At 27.2% G+C, this 25,887-nt stretch overlaps 1 protein-coding gene across 1 annotated transcript; it reads right to left on the bottom strand.

Annotated features, from left to right (window-relative positions):
- Window positions 1-3,326: 3,326 nt before the first annotated feature.
- LOC107457312 (probable enoyl-CoA hydratase, mitochondrial) lies at window positions 3,327-25,643 on the bottom strand. The gene is made up of 8 exons (XM_016075451.4): window positions 24,993-25,643; window positions 21,458-21,655; window positions 20,178-20,305; window positions 17,773-17,872; window positions 15,985-16,089; window positions 12,330-12,449; window positions 7,330-7,397; window positions 3,327-3,540 (listed from the first exon to the last, which is right to left on the bottom strand). Exons 1-8 carry the CDS (start codon window positions 25,093-25,095, stop codon window positions 3,475-3,477), a joined length of 888 nt encoding a protein of 295 aa, XP_015930937.1. The 5' UTR covers window positions 25,096-25,643; the 3' UTR covers window positions 3,327-3,474.
- Between the last annotated feature and the right edge of the window lie 244 nt (window positions 25,644-25,887).

Here is a 25,887-nt window from a genome sequence, read left to right as displayed (position 1 = left end):
CAAGTCATTTATTTATCTTGGAAATTTTCGTATCAATACTAGAAACTGCCAAGCTTCGGATGATAGTTAAAAAAAACGGGCACTAATATAAAGGGTATAACTCGTAGCATGCACTCCTTGAATAAGTATTACACATTTAAAAAAAATTAGGTTTGGCTCGAACAATTACCAATATGCAAATATACCCCCTCCATCCATTTTTTTTAACCAGTAATTTAAGAAATATATATAAACATTAAGCCATTCTATTTTGTACATAATGGCGTTAAAGATTTGAATATTATGTGACTTTCACACACAGTAATTACAAAACAAAATTTTTTGTTGTTGAATGTTATGTTTTGTAGTCACGATACGTTAATTAAATAGTATTTTTTTTAAGAAAATCATATGACAACAAGATTTAAGTTATTATTATTAAATCATTGTAAATAGTCAACACTTGCTTAACGCGGGCCCCATGTAAGAGATTTAACCACGTCCCGCATGGAAGGGGCCAAGTCGTGCCCCCCTCCCTTCATAGAAAGTCAAATGGTTGAGTTGGATGTAGGGATTAAAGGCACAAGGTCCAAAAAAAGAACGTGCTGCTCCAAACAAACTATTAGAAAACAAATGAAAAGGAAAAATGTGTACTAGCGGTAAAATATACGCAAATCGCGAAATGTGCACTAAAATACATGAGATTGATAAAACGGTAAAGACAAAACACACGTGCATTCAAATCTAAATAAAATCAGCTAAAATTTTAATAATGATAAAATTAGTTATTCTGAAAGTCTGCCTGTTCGCTAACTCGAAAACAGGAGTACCGATTTTAATAGCGTTTTTTTTTTCTTTCCATTCTAAGATTAACAAATTTTTATAGGATGGTTTGACCACTTTTCGTTGCCATGCAGCTCGGGCGCAGTATTGAATATACGGAATTCCATTGTTGAAACCTATTGTAACAGATTAAATTTTCCTTCATTTCTTTCCAATGGCTTCACCGATTTTAACGGCGTTTTTTGTTGCAGATTGCTATTATTTTTTTTTTGGGGGGGGGTCATATCGCGTTGCTTTCTACCCCTCTGCACCCCTTCTCATTATCTCTTCAAAAAATAAAGAAGTGGACAAAATCTTGAAAAACATGAAATACCCATTTACAGCTTGCTAAGTTCATAAATTCTAAAGAGAAAGCGCTAGCTAAAAGCGAATAAGTATGCTAGCATAAGTCATCGGAAACTAAAGAAATAGCATATTTAACAGTCACAGTTAATTTTCAATATAAATATAACAAAATAAACTCGTTCAATTTCAATACGTTCACATTTATTAAACCTTAATACTAGAACATTTTGTTTCCAAATTATAATATATGTTTTTTGATATCTTTTTTAAGCACAATTTTTTTCATTAATTTTCTAAACTATTTTGCTATACTTTAATTGAAAATATCATAAAATTTATAAAAAAATAATCCAAAATATTTGATAGCCAGAGGTTGAGCACCAACGGCGATAAAATGCATTAAACTACATAAATTATATGTTTGTGTACTCACATTTAAGACCTATATCAGGTAAGTCTTAAATCCTGAGTCTAAACACTAAGAGGAGAAAATTTTTTAACAGCAAAAAATATTTGGTCAAGGCATAAAAAGTTAAATAAAATTAATTGACAATCAAAAGTGTCTTTTAACTTAAAAAAAATTATAATGTTACCGGCAAAGTATGAAATCCGGCATTATATATAATGCCTAAAACTGTGAAATGATTTATATTTCACACATTGCCTAGGCGGATATAATGCCGGATGCTATTTAGGCAAAGTATGAAATAAACGTCCTGATGAGGTTATTATGTAAATGTATGAAAATGAGTTATAATGTGCATGTTACTGTGAATGACCGAAATCGGCGGTTGTTGACTTTCACCGGTGAATGTTGACAATCACATGGTCGCTTTGGTGAATGTCCGAAATATTTATTACATCCAATTCGATATTAATTTATTCGTGGATATAATTACATTTATTCAATATTTTAATACTTACTGACGATAGATTAGAAGAAACATCAGTGTTTGGACTACCGGGCAATGATACTTGACCTTAAAAAACATCAGTGTAGAGGATATACCGGGCAGTGGCCCTTAACTAGACCTAGTAGACCCTTTGGGACATTTACCAAAGGTCTAGTCATTAGTTAAGTGCCACTGCCCGGTATACATTTGCCCAGTATACCCTACACTGATGTTTTTTTAAGGCCAAGTGTCATTGCCCGGTATACATTTGCCTGATACTCCAAACACTGATGTTTCTTCTTATCTATCGTCAGTAAGTATTAAAATATGTGTGAAAAAATGATTTCATTTAATCTAAGAAGAGTCAAGTGTTTACTTAGGTATATAAAAAATATTTTATTTATATTTGAGATAATTTTGAGGTTACAGTGAAGCCGATTATTGTTTATTCAGATTTCACAATATTGAGAACGAAGAAGCCTTTGATTCGGAGATTTTTAAAATATTTCAAAATTAATAGTGTAGACTTAAAGCACTCAAAAATTTGAATAAAAATTTTTCTACGCTATCTAAAACACTTCAATTTTACATCATTGAGGTTTTTAAGATGGTTTTAAAATTGAAAATTTTTTCAAGTATTTTAGAACACACGAAGACTGAAAATAGTAGTCAATATTAAAAAACACTTAAAAAACTCTTAATTCAAAATGTAAATAATTTTTCTTTAACATCGTTGAACTACCTGCAATTTTTTAACAAAATTCACACTATTGATATAGAAGAATTATTCTGTTATACTGACGGACATCGGTAGCTGAAAGTAATTGATAAATAAAATGCGCACTTTTTGGTTAGCCCTGCGCAAAGAAATTTAGCCATTTTTTTAAAAACATATATGCATATTTTTAAGAAATAGCTAAATTATTGGCAAATTTCATAGTATTGATATAGAATTACTTTGTTTCAATGATCTGTAGCTGAGAGTAACTGGGACATCAAATGTGTACTTTTCGATTAGCCAGGAGCAAGGAAATGCAAAGATTTAAAAAAAATGTAAAAGATATATATAATATAATTAAAAAAGGTTGGCGGAGGTCTACATTTCTTAGCAACTTTTTGCTTGTGAAAAAAAAAAAAAAAAAAAAACTTGTGATGTTTCTTTTTTAGTTNAAAAAAATAGAAACTGAGCTTATATAAATTTATTAGCATTAAGTTACGTAGAAAAATGATCTCTTTGGGATGCAATAAGCTGTTAGAGGGATGCTTATTGACTTTTAAACTAATACGTTTTACAAGTAATATTCATTTGAGAAAGAAAAAAAAAAATTTTTAGTGAAAAAAAAAATGATACATTTTATTAGCAAAAAACATTAAAAATAGCTATTCTATTTAATATAATTCTTACAAAAATATATTTATTAATATTAACAAACAGGAACATCTCAAATCTTGTCATTTGTCTTTGCCAAGTCATTTATTTATCTTGGAAGTTTGGCTTTCGTTTTTCAAGAAATGCATTCATTCCTTCCTGGCGATCACTCTAGAAGAAACAAAAGATTTAATAATTCACTGAATTTTTTTCAAATACAAATAAAATGATAGGTAATATTATAAATCGAAACTTTGAAAAGGTCATTCAAATTAGTCCTTTCAGAAGTGTAAGTGCTAAGATCAAAGACCTAAGCATTTCTTAAAATCAATAATAAATAATGCGATGTTTTATATGCTTTGCACACTATAATAAATAAATACTTTGAATAACATTTTGATTAATTTATAAACATTGTTATTTTTAATGGCAAAATTTTCATTGAAGGAAAATATTGTAGCGAACCCTTTTTATAGGCAGCACAATTATTTTCTTCGCGAGTTTCATTATAATTTAATTTCACGAAATATTCCCCTAAAGCAGTTTTAAAGCATATCACCTCAAAAAAGTCGCATGCTCAAAATTAGATTTCTTAGAAACTATTCAAGCCATTTCACTAAAATTTTGTATTTAGCCATGTAAAATTAGATACTTTGAAATGATGTAAAAATTTATATACCTTAAAATTCAAAAGTTTTACGACTGTTTTTAAATAAAAAAATATTAAATTTTATTAAAATATACTTTTTGCATGGAATTGTTTTCGGATAGAGGAATTTTATAATTGTATGGGAATATTTTTTGATTTGCTTTAAAAGTTCTTGAGATATGGCGAAATATGCAATAAATAAAATTAACATTAGGGGGGGCCCAAGGATGGATCGCTTTCCTGACAAAACTATGAGGACTATATTTCAAAGATTTCGGCTACTCCCTAAATTTTTGGGGTCAAAAATTTGAATCTGTCGAAAAAAAAAGTATGTTTTTGAGTCTGATTTTGTAACTAAAAATATTGTCGGCACGAATTAGCTTATTTTGAGTCACCTCTCCTTAACCATTAAAAAAGGAATCCCAGAATCTCAAGGTCCGATCAAAAATTATTCAGGGGGATCTATTTTTTTTTGGTCCACTGTACATCCTAAAAATAAATCTTAAATTATTAGTGAGGATTATTTTATCATTTTTTGATCTTGCGACTTTTATTCGTGCACAAAATTTTCTGGGTTTTGTAACAAGCAGTACTCATAGAAACTAACCATGAAACAATTAATCAATACAATTATCAGGGATGCAGTTTCTTTAGAAAGTAAACAGAAATTAAAATATTTCATTGAATTTTTCTCAAAGGAATTTTGTACTTATTTTAAAATCATTTTCATTTCACAAGACTACATCAAATTCAGTTGACAACATACGAAGTTAGAAATTAATTCTGTTCAAAATCTACATTCAATCGAATTTTTTTAATGCTTATATTAAATCTATTTGTAATTTTTTTATTTTAATTTTCAACAGCAAGGCAAAACAAAAGGAGAAACAACAAAGCTATCAAGCTAAAAAAGTACAATGAAGTAGAACATAAAAGTTGACCGAAGTCATTGCCTCATTAAAAGTTCCCTTGATTGCCAATACAGTGCCATCCCAGAATCAACATAACGCGATGAGCAACGATGTAGGTGAGCTCAATTCATTGGCTCTGCTAAATTACAAGGGGGGCAGTTTGCATTGTTAAAAATCCCAATATGAGGGAGATGTTCTCCCGGACAGTCATGGCCCGTCAAAAGACAGAATTTTGCAACAGCTTTGCAACCTGGACAGTCGGGAATAGACAACAGATTGTCAATTCTCCACTACTTTGACTGCAAATGGTCAAGTAGTTTTACTTTGTGATATAATTTGTTTGATACACAGCTTTGTAGAATGAAAAGATATTTTTGAACATCTTAACTGAAGCAATCTCGAGCCCTTTAGTTTCAACATTCCACAATTATGATTTTATAATATTACTCTCATTCACCATTTGTTGAAAAAAAAAATATAACAAAAACTTTTTCATCTTATGGTGTGAAAAAATTTATCTAGATGAATAAGTCTAATTGACTAGTTTAAATGTAAGTTAGTGAAATAAAAATGCAAACAATTTACGATTTAGTATATAAAATTACTCGTAGGGATTTAGTTTTTAATTTAGAAGCATGATTTTGTTTGTTTTATAGCAATTCAAAATACAAATATATGTAGTTAAGTTCCATTTTAACAAATTTAAATATAAAATCAGTCAATATTTACAAATAAAAATAGAAAATTTTACCATAAATATTTAATGAATAATAATAATTACAATTAAAACAAAAGATTTGATTATGAAAATTTACAGTCTTTGTTTTGAAGAATATTTAAATTACAAGGGCAAAACCAAAAAAAAGAAAAAAAAAAAAAAAAAAAANAAAAAAAAAAAAAAAAAAAAAAAAAAAAAAACAATATATTGATCTGCTTCTACATTTTCAAGTTTTTTAGCGAGCAAATCTAAAGAAAAGTAACAATTTTTATAGCTCGCCTAAACTCTGCAATACAAAATTTTTTTAGCTTTGAAAATTTCAATTCATTCCACTTTTTAAAGCTAATAATATATTTTTCAGCATATTGATACTTGAAACATTAATACAAATACGTTTATTCAATGTGCGGATTCAGATAAGAGGAGAAACTTCTGCAAAAAACAAAATCTCAATGAAAAAAATTTCTGCAAGCATTCATTAATTCTTGAAAACTAGTTTAAACCGTTTCATTGTCTCATCATTTTGGGGAAATACGTTTGAAAATCACAGATGTTTAATATTTATAAAACTCTATATAGATTCATACAACTACAACAGGGATAAGAGAGGTAAAAGTACAAAAAAAAAAAAATTTGAAAATAAAAATCCTAAAACTTTATGCGTTATAATAATAATAGAAAAAATACCTGAAATGTGTGCAAAAAAAAAGTAAGTAGAAAGCATTTATCAACAGAATGTTATCAACTAATAAAAATATTGATACAAGATTTTATTTACTAATTTACATTAATATGAATCTCAATGTGAGATTTTTAAATCATGCTAATAGGAATCTTGATGTTTGATTTTAAAATCTTTGTAAATAAAAATTTGGATACATAATTTTTAAGCCACTTGAATTCAAATCATGATAGTGACTTTTAAATCGCATAAATACAAATTGCAATAGATAACATAAAATTGTGAAAATATGAAACACTATGCGCAACATTAAATCGCGTAAATAGGAATTGCAATGTATGATTTAAAATCATGTGATTGTAATTTTTGTTCACATTTGTATTAGTCGGAAAAAGCTTATTAACAAATCTTTCTCTCAACCTAAGGAATTGAAAAATAATTTCGTGGAAGAAGCAGATTCTTTTTTTTATTAAATTGAAAAAAAAAAAAATGAAAAAAAAGAGGCAAAAACTCATCTTTGAAAGTCAAATGTAATGGCAGGAAAAGTACAAATGTGAGAAGCAGAGAATAAAAATTCTCAAATCAATCACAGACAAATTGACCTGCGTGTTAGGATAAGGGAACCTTGACTGTTTTTTTTCCTTCCTGTTCTTAGTAACGGTAAAAAATTTCTATGTTGGTGACAAATTTTCCAAAAATGACATTCACATGTTCCTGATAATACATATCCGTCAATATGTATTATCAAAATTTTTATGAAATTCAATTACAAACTTTTGAAATGTTTCAACACACTAAACATTAATAAAATTTTTTAAATAAGTAAAATGCAGTTTTGTGAGAAACTGAAACTATAAATTTTTTAAGCAAAATTAAAAGTCTGATTAACTTTTTTTTTTTTTTTTTGGTAATGAATTCAGCTAACTACATAATAAAATAAAAGCAGGCTTACAAAATAACAACTTTACATAAAAAGAAAGAATTGGAAATAAAAACTTACTGTAGCAAAAGTGGTATGAAACAATCGCTTTTCAGTTTTTAAACCTTGAGCAAGAGTAGTTTCAAAAGCTGTAATAAGAAGAATAAAAAATAAAACTGTGTTTGTATCTAGAATTAAAAGCCTAAATTCTAAACATGAATTAGAAATTTATTTTTCTGCACAGTGGTACTTAAAACACATCAAGAGTAAATAGAAAGTTTTGCATAGACATAAAGTAGGGGTGGATCGTTGACATAACAAGCATTAAGAACAATTTTAAATTGTCAAAATCCTAGAACAATAGCTATATCAGACGTGCCAACCTAGCAAAATTAACATTCAGGAGTTTCCCTAACAAGAATTCAGGAGATTTCAGGAGGGGTAAAAAAAGGTGCATGGTATGCAACATTTGGCACTTCTAAGGAATTTTAAGTAAAAAATTTATTAAATATAAGAATGCAAGAAATTTTACACACTAATAGAGCAATAATTGTTTAAAAATATTAAATGGAAATAAAATAATTAAACACAGATTTAGCAACACAAAACTATATTAGGTAGATACTCTTTAAATAAATACCATTTCCTTAATAAAACATTATTCAAAAACCCGACACTGTAATAAAAATACACAAAAACTTTTAAAAAATAAACAAATTGAATAAGTATTTTATTTTAAAAAACCAATTCAATACTAATGTCTGTACAATAAAGAACCAATTATCCGGGATGCTCGGGACCATCGCTATCCCGGATGTCTTAATTTCCCGGTTTCCTGGATCGACAAAAAAGTGTCGTTAATCGATGTTTTATCAAACCCAAATTACAAGGAAAAAATGTAAACACATTTTAAAGTAAGAGAAAAAAGAAAAGCACTCCTAAATCTAAAAAGGAAAAAAATTGTAGAAAAATAAAATTTAAAAGAATAAAAAAATTTGCAAGTTTAGACAAGAAAAACAAGTTTAAAAAATAATTACGATTCCTAAATCAACTAATAAACAAAACCAATGATTAAATAACGCAATATATTTCATGGGGGGGGGGGAAAATAAAAGGAAAACCTATTAATCTAAATAAAAACAACACTTGAAAATTATCGAACCGAAACGATAGTTAAAAAACGGCACTAGCATAAATATTAAAACCTAGAACAAGGCAAGATCAACGGACTTTAAAAAAAAAAAAAAAAAAAAATGAAAAAATTTGGTAATACAAATAATTTTATTGAGTGCAAAATTTATCATGAAAAAGAAAAAAAAAACGTAGTGGAATCAGAAAAACGAAACTGCAATCTGCTTCATAAAATAATTGTATGCTTAAATTAATAAACAATTCTCCTTTTTTTTTTTTTTATAAAAACGCGATTTTTAATTAAAGCAGGTGTGATTCCACATCAAGAAAAACTTGCGAATGATACCGCACTTCCAAAGAATCAGAATTTATTCAAAAGAAAAACATTTTATTTTTATTAATCGATGTCAAATAGATAAATATATTTTTCTCTTTCATCTTCTGTTCACTGATATGCATGTGCAATGCATTTTCCCCACCCCCTCGTAAATCAAACTAGCAAACGAAATCATCATGCCACTCCTTTGAGTTTAACGACCTAAAAGAGAATAAAGATCTAAAATCTTCAAGGTCGCGGAAGAAATGACGTTTCTCTGGGTAAACGGGGAAAAAAATTCTTCCCTTCCTCACATTTTCCTCTACTCAACTTCAAGGATTAGTCCAGTTTCCGCTTTTTTTTTTATATCGTTTTAGTTCAAAATGGCGGGAGAACCGAGCAAATTTTTTTTCCGGATTATCTGGATACCAGATAAATGGTTCTCTACTGTATGCATGAAAAAAAGAGTTGCAGACTTAGCTCTCCGCAATTAAGTCTTGCTAAAGTCATTGGTACATGATTTGTTGAAATTGATCCATACTTCCGTTTCGACTTAAGACATCCTTGAAATTTTTTTTTTTTAAATATACGAAGACTAAACGAATAATTGATATCACGTTGCTAGTTTACGAGCTTGTTGCCAACCGTGGAAAAATACGCATTAAAAACTATAAAAACAGCAAGATACAATATCAATTCCAACTATCGAGAGTACGAGTTTCCCCACTCCTGAACGGACGTCACTCGATAACGACATGTGACGTCATTGCATTCAACTCCACACGAAAGAAGAGGAAGATTTCACCCGCCCCCAGTGTAAGGGGGCGGGTGAAATAGGAGTGTTTTTAGAGGTAACGTTGAAGAGGGGGGAAAATAAAGCATGTTCAGCTACGCTTCAGGCAGATGGTAGTTTGATAAGAGGGGATGGAATTCAAGCTGAAAGAAAAACTTACCTTCGCACTCGCGGAAAAATTAGGTAATTTTGAGTTTGGCCGTCGATCGCAGTAAAATTCGGGAGTTTTTCAAATCAATTCCGGAGGGCGGGAGAATAACTCAAAATTCGGGAGACTCCCGCAAAATGCGGGAGAGTTGGCACGTCTGGCTATATCATAGTGCATGTGATGTGTTTTATAGTATGATTAAAACATATGCATGCATATATATATATTTTATAATGCAACGTGTTATGTAAGATATAGTCAATTCCATAGTGTCGGATGTAAGAAATGAACTATAATTTCTTAGAACAATTTTATTTATAAACTATAAATTAAACTTAAAACTATTAAAGTTGTATTTAAAATACTTAAATCATTTATTTCAAAAAAATCTGATAATAATAAGCTCACATTAAAAGGATTAAATTGTTGGTGTCTTGCATTTAAATAGAGCAATTTAGATAGTTTTTTTCTTTTTTAATTTTAATACAACATAGAATTAATTTTAAATGATTTTATCTCTGCATCGGACATAAACTTTTCAGTGTTGGAGGTAAATTGTTCTTTTTAAGACAAATTGATGTTTTAAAAATTCAGTGTTTATAATTGTATTTTAAAATGATAAATATAATTAGAAACAACGAAACTTATTCCAATTTTTATTGATAAAATTGTTTGAATTAAATGCTTTCTTAAATTGCTCTATTTTTTTGGTGATTAAAACATATGGATTATTGCGTTTTACTACATTTTTCCAACACTGTAGAATATTTTATTCGCAACAAGAAATTTTTCTACTTTAAGATATTTTTATTTTCTATGTCTAACGATTTAAAATCAATGTTGAACTAAACATACCATACTAGATTAATTTTGCTATTGGATACTAGATAACACGATACTTTTTCTTTGCATACTAGCTATTTCACATATTCTAAATACATATGCATTGTAATATTACATACTTATACAATGCATTAGCGAAACTGCTTGCCAGTAGGCAATGCAAATGTTCTGTATCTTTGAACTTTCCGTGAGGAAACTTTTCTCTTATATATTAGGCTTTGGTTAGATCGCAAATTTAGGAAAATACACCAATACTTTTTTTTTACATGACATTGAACAATTTTTTCTTGGTACCTTTTACCCCATTAACTTGATTTTTAAAAAAAAATTATTAAGGAAAGAAATATTTCTTAAATAATAATTTTTCAATTTATAATTTCTAAAAAGTATTTATAAATTTTGAATTCATAATGAATAATAAAAACAAAATTTACTTCAGGCTAAATAAAAAATAATCATATTTTACTAGTTAATAATATCTTAAATGAGGAAATGTATACTAAATGCCTCATAAGATAATTGAAAAAACAAATATACACAATCAATTTCAAATCTATTTAATTGTGCTAAATAACTTGTTCTTTAAATAAATTTAAAAAAAAATGGGGAGCAAAACTTAATAAGAGAAATTGCTTTTACTTCATCTTATAAGTAAAAAGAAATATAATGTGAGAAAAATAGGTGAAAAGGAATTAAAATATAAAAGATACAATGGTGTCGGGCGTAAAACATATTAAGTGTGGGGCGTAAAACATATTAATTATTCATTTATGAAAGAAAGATTCAATATTTAAAAAATTTAAATAGATTATACCAATGAGCTATATATATAGGATCTTACTTAAAGAAGAAAAGCAAGTTTTTATCTCTAATTTTATTTACTCAGAACAAATAATTAAGCATTTTGGTGGCCGACGTAAAATATCTGAAATCCCTTAAGAGAATTATTGAAAAAAATTAAAATGTGCAGTAATTCTACATACTCATGCAACAGGACATGTCTTTATAAAATCTACTTCAATGATTATTGACTTCACTTTGCAATATTAATAAGAAATTATCAAAAAAAATCTGAATTGTTTTTAAAAAAGTCATTTAATGCAACTAAAAATTTCAGATGATGTTGCTCTTCATTTAATACTCTATAATTAATTTGAAAATAAATTTATCAAGTTAAAAGTTAATACAAATCTTTTAACCTTCAAAATGACACCTTATTTACTAAAAAAATAGTTAATTTTAATTTTTCCTTATTTGGTTGAACTTACTGTGGTATTGCCCATTTGTATAATAGTATTAACACCAAGGAATTTGAGGTTATTTCTTTATCCATAGTTAAAACTATTAAAAAGTCTTGTCAACCCAGACAATTTCAAAGGTAAGATTAATTTAAAAAAGGTGACATGAATGATCACTAATGTAAAACGTTCAGTTACTGAGGCACTTATCACATCACTAAAGTTTTATAATTTGTTAGAAAAAATACTTTTATTTCATTTAAAAATTATACTATAGATAAAACAAAATGATTTATGAATAAAAATGCAAAAAAAAACATAACTTAAAGAATGGACAAATAGTAAATACTTGAAAAAATAATTAAGTATCTTTTAACCCTCCAAGCTTTGAGCCACTGGGTAAAATTGTACAAAAAATTTCTAGCTTCAAACTATTTTTCCATTAAATAACATGAAGAAACGAGAAGTTCAGAAAAAGCTGGGTTTAATGCTTAGAGGCCAAAAAAATAATTGATTTTTTGGATACTATAAATAAGTAGAAGATATTTCATATGAATACTTTGTAAACATCACTTTTAAATGAATTTAAGTTTAATATCAAAGAATGCTTACCATAATTTACAGATTCTTTACAAATAGATACAATCAATTTTGAATTAGAACTAATTTTCTCTCCCAGTTTAATTGCTTCATCAACAACTTTATCAGTTGGAAATACTTTGCTGACTAAACCTAAAATAACAACAAAATATATAAAAATTTCTGATGTATGGATAATATTATGTTAAGACTATAACTGAATGTATTACTCATTTCCATTTTATTACATTATTTGGAAACAAAATTTTGCTATATTTGCTGAAAACAGATTTTGTTTCATTTTTTAATGCTTTATGTCAACTCAAGTTTAATTCATAACTTACAGCACTAAATTTCATTTTTGTGTTATTTTATTTATTATGATTGGTTTGAGCTAAACTTTAAAACCTGTTCATAAACATTTTGAAAGCTTATTACAAGAATAAAATCCTTAATATTCTCAAGATAATAACTATTATATTTAATAATAATTATTAAAATTATTCCATTACAAGAAATATACTTTGAAATTAATTTAGTAAGATGTTTTATGCTAAATCATTAAACATCTAAGTTTATTTACTTCAAGCAATTAAATGCTGTACTACTCTATTTTAATTTTTATTTATTTATTTATTATTCACTGAACTTTTGAGCAACATTTTGATACATTTATTAAAAAAGAACAAATATAATAAAATTTCAAGAAAGTTAATTAATTGTATAAATTTGAATATCAAGGATAATCAAATATTGTATAAGCGTGTAATCCCTCCTACCTTACCTATCCTAAAAAATAATTAACCTCATGCATAAAGTAATATTACCAAAAAATAGTAATTGCCAATGAATATTTTTCATTATTTGTAAGGTTATAGTAAATGAAAGTATATTAATTAATTAGCCGACCGGCCTGTGTAGGGGGCAGGGAACTGTTCTTGCATCAGAAAGGTTCTGGGTTCGAATCCCGGGCAAGGCATGGATGTTTCTTTCTCTCTATCTGTGTTCTATGACCTCTTCTCCTTTGTGTGTGAATGTGACCCGCCCTATAAACGGGTTGTGGTAGTGTGAAATGGGTGACGCTGCTCTGGGCAACGAAAAGAGAGTTAGCAGTTCTGGCACTTTCTGCAGCCAATGGACAATAGTTCCAAGAGCCCGCCATTAAATAAAAAAAATTTACTAATTAATTAATTTTTAACATAAACTTTAAATGAAACTTAATTGAATTTTTGAAGAATTGCTTGACTGGAAACTGTTCATTTTTCAAACAAAAAATTTCTTTTGTGTAGAACCCTTGTTAACTGGTTCTAAACATATAGGTATATTTTTACACTAATAGGTATATTTTTATCAGGCCAATCAAATATTCAGCAAAAAGGGCTGAATATCAAATAGTGGCCTAATATTCCTTACATCCCTAATTTTAATATAAACGAATTGATCATAGGGAAAAGAAAACTACTAATTCAAAAGTCACATAAATAACAAACTGATTACTTAATTGTTCTTTAGAACTAAAAGCACATAATTTTAATTTGTATACTAGTTTTATTCATGATGCTAGTTTTTTTTAATTTTATTATTTTTTTAAAATCTCAGCACTTAAATCAAAAAAATTTTGATATTTACATAAACACTCAGAATAAATAACAATTTGTCATCGATTAATATTTTTGAGAATGTTGGAACATTTGGAAAGTGCACAACCAATATATTTCAGATAGAGGCACTGTTTGTAAAAAGGTAGGTCACCTCAGCTTTGCTAATATTTGAACAGCTTCTTCTACTAGTTCCAATTATAATTTTATTACATAAGTCAATGTTTTAAAAAATTTAATGCCATGAAGTGTAAATATGATATGTTTTCAGCCTATATATGACCATTGCTAGCTATCAAGGGAATATAAGCAATCAGAGATTTTAAAGCTAAAAATGTAACAAAATTTTCTCACAATAATTTCTGAAAGACTGTTTTTTGTAATCGCTTTCATCAAAGAAAATTAAAATAAGAGAGTATTCCAGCATCTTAAACTTGAAGTTTTAAACATATAATTTATATTAACTAGCAGAAAATAAAATGTATTTATTTGAATCAATATACATAAAATTTTTTTTCAATATGCAATTAATATTGTAAATTTTTTTTTCAATATTAATTATGTAATTAGCCTTTTTTTTACTCTGCATAGTAAAGAAACAAAATTTGTGCATATTCTTATAAGAAGCATAAAAAAAATAAAAATATTTTTGCTTAAATTGGGGGGGGGGGGAAAACANGAAAACAGACTGAAAAAATATTTTTTCTTATACAGAAAATCTTTTAACAAATACCACTACTATTTCTAACCAGGATAATATTTGATAGACAAAATTCCCAAATCATTACTCCAAAACATGGTGAATTGTAATTTCTATAATGCTCTATTTCCTCTTTGACCATAATTAAAAGCTAAGAAATAGCATTCAGCATATTCTCAAGTATTCAGTATATTCTCAATGGTTTTATAAGTTTTAGAAGAAAACCAATTCTTCAACATTTATAAAAGCGAATTTCATGAAAATCGTCTTAAGTTGATTTTCAGACTCTTTAAGTAATAATATAATGCCTAATAATAATTATAACAAAATGCTAAAATAATAAACATAAAATTCTGTCACTAGCTATTTTGAAAAAAAAAAAAATTAAACCTCATAGCGAGCAAAAGATTATATCAGAACATTTTATGGAACAATATACATAAATGACAAAACTTATAAAATGTGCAAATGGCAAACTAATGAATGTAATAATGTTTTCTACTTAAGTATAATAAAGGCTAATTTTATTGCAAAAGAATAGTAAAGCGGACAATTATTAATTTCTGGATTATTTGCTTTTAACAGAAAGCTTCAACAGTTCCCATCATAATTTTATTAATAGAGCACTCAACTGAACAACTCATTATAATAAAAAATATTAAGTATTAATTAGTTAATATTTCCTAATACAAATTTTCAATTAAAATTTGTAACTGAGTTTAAAGATTCCTAAATCAAATAAATTTAAAGCGGGATTTCAGTGATCTGGAAAGAAAATCATAGTGAATGTGCCACTTAACATATTTGAAAATAAGTAATTTAGCGGATGATCTCTAGCTCACTATTTAAAAATTCTATGATATGATTACTATATTGCTGATTGGATTGATCATTTTTAAAATCAAATGAAAGAGATGAATAAATATTTCTGAAAAAATAAAATACACAACAAGATTTGTTACTGCATCAGGTGAACATAATAAATAGGGATATGACACCTGAATTACTCACGATAAAAAGTGATAATGCAAAATTGTTAATTGAGTTTCTTTATCTTAAAATGACTAAATTCCCAAAAAAGTTTGAAACAATGAATCTTGGGGGTAAGGTTATATGTCTGGATAATGTATATAAATAGTAGACATAATAAAGAAACTATTTTATTCAAATTACACAAATGCAAAGTATAATAAAAAAAAAAAAACCTAATATAAAGAGCTATAGTTTAAGATAGACATATAAACTTGAGAGAACAATTTTAAAAAAAATGCATATTTTGTGTTATATTTAACAAAATACTTATTGAGAATCAGTCAGTAAATTACAGATTTTAGAGATAAATATTTAAAATAAAAATCATTAAATATTATTTTGTGAAATAAAAATATACCCCATCTTTCAGCTTCCTGAGCCGTAAACTGATCTCCGGTCAAGCAAACTTCCATTGCTTTTGATTTGCCAACAGCTTTAACTAATCTTTGAGTACCACCAGCACCTACAAATTATTAAAAATTTATTAAGTTTAATTATGCAGGTTGATAAAAATTATGATTAGAAAATAAATGAATTGTGCATTGATTGCAATTTACAGAAGAATATGACACAATTTTTTAAATTTGCACACAATATAAAAAGATAATACAGAAAACATGAATTTTATAATGAGCAAAATATAAAAATAAAAATGCAATAAATACAATAAAAATGCTGGAAAATTATGTTTCTTTTTGTGTGTTAAAATCCAAAATTAAATATCTAAAAAGTAGTTTATGAAATTTTAAATATATCTTTACATAAGTTTCATGTGTTAAACTACTTAGAGTTATAATTTCACTAATCAAAAACATTAGATGGAGTATTGCACATAAAATTAAACTAATTTTTTTTTTTAAACTATTAAATAAAATAACAGATAAAAATTTTTTCCAAATGCTAAAATTCTTCTTTTACATGAAATTATCTTAAGAGAAAAAAATTTTATAATTTTGTTCAAATATTTTTTGATTAGCTTAAAAAAGATATTGAGATATAGTAAAATAAAATTAATATTAAGTAGTCCTAATTCTTGACTAACCTCTAGCCTAAACTATTAGGACTATATTTTAAGGGTCAGAAATCTAAATCCATTCATAAAAAGGTTTGCTTATTTTTGGAAAGGACATTTTTTTTTATCCAATTTGATAACTTAAGACATTGTCAGCAAAAATTAATTAGTATTCTTAACTTTAGGAATTGAACTATTAAGATTCAGTACTAGTATATAAAAATGTGATCATTAGAAGTTATTCAGGAGATTCACTTATTTTCCAGTACTGTACATAACTTATGGATTTTTTTATACATTACATAAATGAATCCTATCTTAAATAAACATGCTTCTCTTCACAACTTTAGTTTATAGCTAATCCAATGCCTATATTTCATTATTAACATTAGCTTGTATAATTAGATGCCAAACATTTGTTAATGCTACTGATCAAAAAATTATGAAAGCAATTAATGAGGAAAATTTCAATTTACTCAATTTAAAATTTGTTTTTTTTAAAATTGCAATTCATTCTTCTTAATAGTTACTTTTATTTGTATAATTTTGTATACTACAAAACCCACAACAAAACTATACCTATTGCAAAAAATTGCCTAAATTTTTTATATTTTTTAAAATAATGCAAAAAAATTGAAACTTACATTTTTATAACGAAAATAATTATAAAATGAACAATATTAAAAACAGCCAGGAAATAATTAAGCACAAGATAATTTTATTCCTTACAAAATTTAAAAAAGAAGAATTTTTTTCTTTTTTTTTAAACCGTGAAACCAGAATCTTACTAAATATCATTAACAAGAAACATTATTTTAACATTAACAGGAGAAGTTAATTATGAGTATCTTTAATAAGACAGTGAATTTCTCACATAAATACTAATTAAACCATTGACAAATGTTGGTTCTACTTTTAACAGCTTCTTAGAAAATGCAAACACACATTAGGCAAATAATAATATAATTCGCCAATGTAACAGAAAATAATACATCATCAGTGCAAGAACATTTACATCATAATCCAAGCATAGTATGTTAAGCAGACAATCATTAAAAATATTACTAAAACAATTTGAGTGATATGATGTTTCAATAACCATTTTTTTAAAATTGTAAATATATATCTTTTTACCTGGTATTGTACCAATAAGAATTTCAGGTTGACCAAATTTTGCATTTTCACCAGCATATATAATGTCACACATCATTGCTAATTCACAGCCTCCACCTAACTAAATACAAAATCAGATATATTAACACTTCTTTTCCTATTATAAAAATTAATTATTTATTCACATGACTCATTTACTTCTAGATATTAAAAATATATTTTTAAATTCTTAAGAACGAAAGTCTAGCTTTCGATCCCAGCTAATGTTAAAATAACTATATTGATTTTCAAAACTTATTTCATGTTTTATTCTATTTGCTATGGTACACATTTCAGCACAATTTTTTTCCCCTTGAAATTTGGCTTAAATTTAAATTGTTCGAAATTTTTGATGCAAAAAAATAATAATATTAATATCAAATATAATTTTATAGAAAAAAAAATGCATTAAAACATATTCTACAACAAGAGGAATCAAATAGAAAAAGTTTTTAAAAATTATATAAGTTGGCCATTTCAATTGCAACATGGGATGGGATAGAGCGATGTTTTCCAATTTAATTCATTTGAAGGATCAGTAAAATAATTCAGTATTTTATCATGGACGTGTAAGGTTATTAATTTGGACTATCAATATCTACATATAGAAATTTGTCTTAAATTTAAATTATTTTTATATAAATTTTTATATAAAAATATAGTAAATATAACTTTACGTTCTTTTTTAAAAAATGCATTAAAATGTATTCTACAATAAGGGGAATAAATCAGGAAAAGTTTAAAAAAAATTATATACATCAAAGTTGTTAATTTATTAATTGTAACATGGGATGTGAAAGAGCAGCATTTCTCAATCCGATTTACTCGTAGGATCAGTAAAATACTTCGGTGTTTTATCGCAGACCAGTTAGGTTAATAATTTTGAACTACTTGCATTATTTTTACATATAGAAAATTGTGGAATCGAACATTTTTGTTGACCAGTTTGTATCTGATCACTCACATACGTTCTACAATGAAAAATAATCTCGAACCGAAACCTATTAAAACATAAATAATATTTATATAAATTATAATACAAATATTGAGAAACAATAAGATAGAGATTGGTTTCTAACAAAATCTGTTAACATCTGTCTTAAGTATGAAATACATACAGAAATTATGATTAACAGCCACAGAAATCAGTAAAAGATAACTTATAAATAATATAAAATGTTGGAATGGGTTAGTTATATAGATTGCTAAATATGATGGTTTCTACTAACTGTTAAAATTTAAAATTTTTTTCTTCTTAATACAATGGCTAGAATTTAATTTTTGACATGAAATAAGTGAAATTTCAAAGGAATCTTAACAACATATATAGTTCCTGTACTTAAAGATGTATTAAGTATATCCTTTTTTACCACCGAAGAACAATGCTTTGGCGGTATTTTTTATTTTGGTTCTTAAAAAGATCAACTAGGATCAAAAAGATCAACTTGGTCTCAAAGAAAAGCAGAACAGTATAAGAAATAACTAGAGAAGATTTAAAAATACATTCAGTTCAAAAGGGATATTTAGATAAAATTAATTCTCTCCTTCTTTTCATTGTTGATTAGAAAGAATTAATTTCACCACTATATTTACTTTTTGATTACAATCAAACCACTAATAATTTAGGATATAACTTAACAATAATCCTTTTAACAAGTTAAAACTCAGCCTGGGTAATTTAAAATAAAACAGTGATTTCGCTAGACTTTTAAGTTTAATTTCCAGGTTGTTGTTTTTCCCCCAAGAGAAGATCTATATTTAAAATATGAATTCTCTGTCTCTTTACCCACCTATTAATAATTACATTCATAATTTTTCTATCTATTGACAGAAAAATAAAGAGTTCTCAAAGATGAGGAGCTATATTTAAACAATTAATGCTCTTAATTAGGACAGATCAAATACCTGCATCAAGGAAAAGCAAAGAAGTAATTTGATAATCTGTTTTCTAATTTTCTATTTCAGCTATTCATAAAGAAATGTTTTTAAATATTTAAAGTTCGTTTGAAATTTTACCTACATTAATCTGGAGGACAGGCTATGTCCGAGCACGCTTCATAACATATTTTTCACCTTCATTCTGTGATTCTCAGCATATTCGATTCAATATAGCTCTAAGGGGAATCGATGATATTAAGAGTAAAAGATTCAACAGTAACTATTTCATTATGAATTAAATAATTAGCATGGATTTAATTAATGAAGAAACTCCAAAAAATATTAGTACATGATTTAAAGGTAATAAATAGCATCATAATGTAGATACACCAAATGATAGTATTACAATAATTATATACAAATAGTATTTTAATGTATAATTTAAGTACTATAAGTGTTCGTCACACTATTAGTAAGAGAAAACAAATTGGTAAAAGTATATAACTAACTGCAAATCCATTCACGGCAGCGATGGTTGGTTTCTTAGTATTGGCCACTCTGTCCCAGGATGATAAAAAGTTTCCAGAAGCAACTTGAGCAAATGTATAATCCTGCATTTGTTTGATATCGGCTCCAGCTGAAATTTATATATTCATCATTTTTTCGCTAAATTTTGATATAAACATACGTATCAAGCAATGGTCAATGATTTATATGTATATATCAAACTCTTGCAAAGTTTTTCATTAAAGCACATAATTTATATGTATATATCAAACTCTTACAAAGTTTTCCATTAAAGCACATGATTTATATGTAAATATCAATCTCTTTCAAAGTTTTTCAGACATTTTTTTCACAAATCCTCAAATAATTTTGATGATCGGTTATAAAATAATACAGTATTGCATATATGGCGATTGTTTTTGATTTTTATAAATGGTATTTACTAGTGACAGCCAATATGCGCTTTAGCCAAGTCAGTAATTGTGATCTACCCTGACCTTTCTAACCTTCATTTAACATTAAATTTATTAATAATATAACATATTTTACAGCATTAGACATCTATGATTAACAGTGTAAAATATGACATAAAACTAAACAATTCACATTGTTTTAAGTAATTACTGAAAATTTATTTAAAATTTACCTATTAAATTTATATTTATTTCAATCTGTCATTAGTGTGCTTTACATTGCTATACAACAATTTAAGCTTCTAAGCAGTGCACATGGCAAATATCGGAGGTGCTCAACACATTAATATATCACCCTGGGTTTTAAAAATTTTTATTTAATACTTTTATATTAGGAATATAACAAATATTCTGCTACTGTTCAGAATTTAGCCCTTTTGCTGAATATTTGGTTGGCCAAATGTTTGACCAAATATTCTACCGAATGTTCGGTCGAATATACTGTGAAGTACTTTTTGTAAAAGCACTTTTTTTATTAAGTTTTTTTCTTCTTTTTGCTGGGAATTTGAATAGATTTAATAAAGGATAATCTAAAATCGTATTTTTTACTACACATTATTAGAAACAGTTTTTACACATATTTGCTAAGTTCTAAAACATGTTAATTTATGTTCTGAAAGACAATTGGAAAAGCAAAATTTGAAACTAGATTACAGTACAAAATTTCATCAGTACAAATATCATGCACAAAAACACATTATATATTGAAAAGATGTATCATAATTAAATTAAGATTATGCTGAAAAGTAAAATAGAATTTTGACAAACACTTAGTATAATTCACAATAAAACATAACAATTAAGGTTACCAGCAAATGCACGTTCACTTCCAGTTATAACTATTGCTCCAATTTCTTTGTCACCTTCTAAAGTGTCGAGAGCAGTAGCGATTTCCTGCATTAAAGGATCACAAAGAGCATTCAGGGCTTTCTTGCGATTCAGAGTGATAAGACCAATATTCTTCTTTTCACCAGTCTTCTCAACTTTTATAAATTCATAGTTAGCCGCTAGAATAAATTAAAATTTTTAATATTAATTAGAAAATTAATAATTTTGATGATTGGTTATAATAATTATTATAATAAACAAAAAGAAAAAATGAAATGGATGAAAATTGATATATCAACTTCAGATTATTTCAAACTTTAGTTTGGAAGAGTTTTGGGTTTAACTAAGGTAACCAGTATTTTCAAAAGACGAGATAGCTGGTAACAAAATTTCTATTTGGATATTTGAGAACCCACTGCTTCACTTTTTCAATTTAATATTCTGAGAGCAAAAATCTGTAAGCAAAATTACATGGAGAAAAAAAAAACAGAAGATGTTCAATTGTTGCACAAATGAGTATTAAAACTAACATATAGACCAAAAATAAATTCTGTGATTTACAAAAACTTGCAAAGAACCCATTTGAAAATGATACTGCGGACATATTTGATGTTGAAATATANCGGCAAAAACTCCAACCCTGCAAAGAACCCATTTGAAAATGATACTGCGGAAATATTCGATGTTGAAATATAATAATGTTTGGAAAAAGTATGACCTGTCATTAGATTGCTCCAAGCTCATCAATTAAAGTGGTTCTAAGTTAATACTTCTAACCTATATTTAAATTTAAGGCCTTTTTATGGACTTTTCGAATCTATTTTTCAAGTAAAGTCATTGAAATCAGAATTTTTGTTGTTGAAATTTTGATGTTTTTTGTAGTTTAATCAATTTTATGTAAGCATGTAAAAAGCTTGTAGCTAGGCAAAAAATTTTTTTTAAAGTAAATCTTTTATATAGGGATGCACAATCATTTTTGGGGCATCGGCTTCAAAAAATACAAAATAGTGTAGGAGACCATTATTAACATAATGCTGCTATTATGAAAATACAAGGAATATTTAGGTCTTGTTTGAAAGTAAAATGAGTTACAAAAAATTAATTTTTTGCTTTGATGCAGAGAATAAAAATAACTAATCTGATTATAACAACATACTTGTAACAAACATGATGTAAACAAACATACTTATTAGATTACAAAGTAAATAAAGGTAAATGTAGAACAAACAAAAAAAAAAGGTTATTTAAAATTACATTCATCCTAAAAGTTAACTTTGACTATTAACCAGAAAACAAGATTTGTTTCTAATAAAATATTAGATAAAATTGATGATCTTTGTTAGAATTTTGAAATTATAATTTTTTATTTATCTTATTGTCTTTTTAATTTCTTATTTCGTTTTTTTAACTTATATAAGTAAACTCTTAAGTAATGGCAATTTACAACAAACATTGAAACCATTGCATTAACAGACCTTGCATAAGTACAGGCAAGTTTTTCACATTTGACTGTTTTGACCAGTTTTTACCATGATCTTAATTATCATGTCAAAAACTTTTTTGCGTGATACATCCAAAACCAAAATATTTGATGACTTTGTATTTTCATTTTATTTCAACTAATTAAAATAAAAAGTGCAGCTTAAAACTTTAGATTTAAAAAAAAAAGTTATAAAAGATATTTGACACAAAATGACTTAAGATTACTGATAAAATATTATAATGTACCCAAGGGCGCCGGCAGAATAATATAAAAGGGGGTGCAACCCTCTAACAAACTACCCTCCCCTCCCCCCGAAAAAAAATTAAAATATTCTGCTATTACATTTTGTTTTGTTATTACATATACTTTCATCTGTTCATTTTTTCAAGATACGTTTCTTCATTGTTAGTAAGATATTTAAAAAAAAGTACGAATTTCTTGTACTTACAAATTTTGCCCAGAGGCGATCGCGCTGGCATAGCTACTGACTTTGAAGCACAAATAACTACAAACAGTAGTTTCGTATACTAACGTGTTTGTGCACGCTTAACATTGGTATTTATTGTGTTGATGAAGTTTTACAGTTGCGAGAAGTCAGCTTGTGTTATACACCTTTGTTAAACTGAATAACTAATAGAAAATATATTATTTACATTTTATTAAATGAAATTTAAAAATATAGCTTAGATATCTGCCAAGTTTGTGAATGCTCAGTGTGCATAAGAAAAGAATCAAAGATGACTCAGAATTCATTGAAAAAGTTAAAAACAGATTTAGACATCAAACAAGACGATTACAATTCTTGTTTGATTAAACAATTTTTAAATTGTTATGTATCAATAATTACTTAATTATTTGTTTTTCCATAAAAATATGTTTAACAAAAAAATTTTAAAATTTTTCTGTATCTCTTTTAATTGTTTTTAAAAAAAAGCCAGGGGGGTGCAAGTGCACCCCGCTGCCGGCGCCCTTGAATGTACCTATTCTTACAGCTAAATAAAGAAAAATATGCAAAGGTAATCACTTGATATCACTTTAATACAATAATTCTTATTTTTAAAAATGCCATTTTACATACAATTGAGGTTTTTATTATGAAAATTTTCAATTAAATCAAAGTTTTTAAAATGAGATAAAATGACAGAGGCCCCTTAATTAGTTTATCTTTAGTTACAAATTTTGAATATATATTTTCAAATTATTATTCAGGTATCCAGGGGCATAGTAAAAAATATTTGTCACAAATCAAAATGAGGTATAAATCACATTTTTTACTAATTTAATTTGATAGTATGTAAAAATATTCACGTATAAAATACAAGTAATTGCAAAATTAATTAATTGCAACAAAAATTTTGTTAAGAATGTATTGTCTGCTGGACCATAAAATAAGAAAAAAAAGTAAATTTTTGATAGTTTTTATGGGTAAAAATACGGTTTTAACCTTTAAGTAGTTAGAAAACAGATTTTGGCATTAGAAACCCCACCCTGATTACAATAAATCTAAACAAAAATTTGTAAACTAGGGAAAATTTTTTAAAGCTTTTTCAAACGATAAATTGCAACTCATTGCCCTGGTAGCAAACATCCTACAGTATGGTAGTGGACGTTGCAGATTATCATAGCACCTGAAGAAGATAAATTTTTTTCGTCACAGATTATCTAATTTTAACAAATACAGTTTTTGCCTGAAAGTGTTTTGGTCACTGGCGAATTTGATTTCATATAAACTTTACAGGGTTCAAATTAGGAAAAGATTTTTAACACTGGCAACAAAAATAATAAATAAAAATAAAAAAGTTTAGAGCAAATCGACATTTTAATGGGGCTAAAAGAAATTTCGAACTAAAGTACGGGCTTCCTTGTCCAGATCGCGATTCTGATAAAGTATTTTAAGAACTTTGATGAAATGAATATATTACATGAAATTAATAGAGGTTAATAAAAACTTGGGAGCTTACGCATACACAGTATTTGTATGATAAATGAAGAAATGTTATTAACTGAAATATTTATTCCTAAATTTAGCTTACCTGCAGAAAAACCTCTTGCATTAAAAATACAAATTTTAGGTGTCGATTTCAAATATGATGCTTGCTTTACAAAAGTAGAGCCAATTCTCATAAAAAGTGACATTTTAAGCAAATATAAATTGAATTATAAAAGAATGAAGCAAACTATAGACAGAGACACTATTTTCAAGCCGCTAGCAACAAGACCGCAACCCAATTGTAAACAAAACACCCGTTCATAATTTGCAAGGCTGAACTAGATCAACTCGTTATCGAGTTTCACGTTCGAAAGATTTAAATAATTTATCGTTTGTAAACTGTTTAATTTTCAAAAAATGCATTAAACTTTTTCGTTTCAAAGATTATTTTTTGTTTCATTATTAGAATTCTTAGTTTCTTTATCGATCACACCCCCTGTGGACTGATCGCAAAGACACGGTTCCCAGTAGAACACCGAAGAAGCGGATGGGTGACCACTTTGATTAGCCTGAGTAGGGACCAGTGATGCGAGGTATACTGTTCTACAGTAAGGTGCTCGACTTCTCGCGCAGGTCGCCAGGCTACCAAAGTAGGGGACCCAACCCCTCTGCAGAGGATCAGAATTGATGGCATCTTCGGATCATCCTCTGGGATGTTTCCCACACCGTCGCCAATAGGCCATTGAGCAGCTCTAGTGCGACGTAAGTAAAGTACCTACCTACCTTCTTTATCAATCACGCAGTGGTGTCTCCGAGTTTAAGCGCTTCAAGGGCTTTGCGATCATAAAATTGAAACAGTAAACTGATGTCTCTTGATTTTCAGAGAACGAATGAAACTCAATAGTTCAAAAATTCGGTGGTATTTCAAAACTTCAAGTGTGTTTTGTTGTATACTGATGGCGTTACTACTTCAAACAATCAAATAAAATAACAAGGTT

Source organism: Parasteatoda tepidariorum, chromosome 7 (assembly GCF_043381705.1).
Source record: "Parasteatoda tepidariorum isolate YZ-2023 chromosome 7, CAS_Ptep_4.0, whole genome shotgun sequence".
Lineage (NCBI taxonomy): Eukaryota > Metazoa > Arthropoda > Arachnida > Araneae > Theridiidae > Parasteatoda > Parasteatoda tepidariorum.
This window is presented reverse-complemented; position numbering and strand designations above follow the sequence as displayed.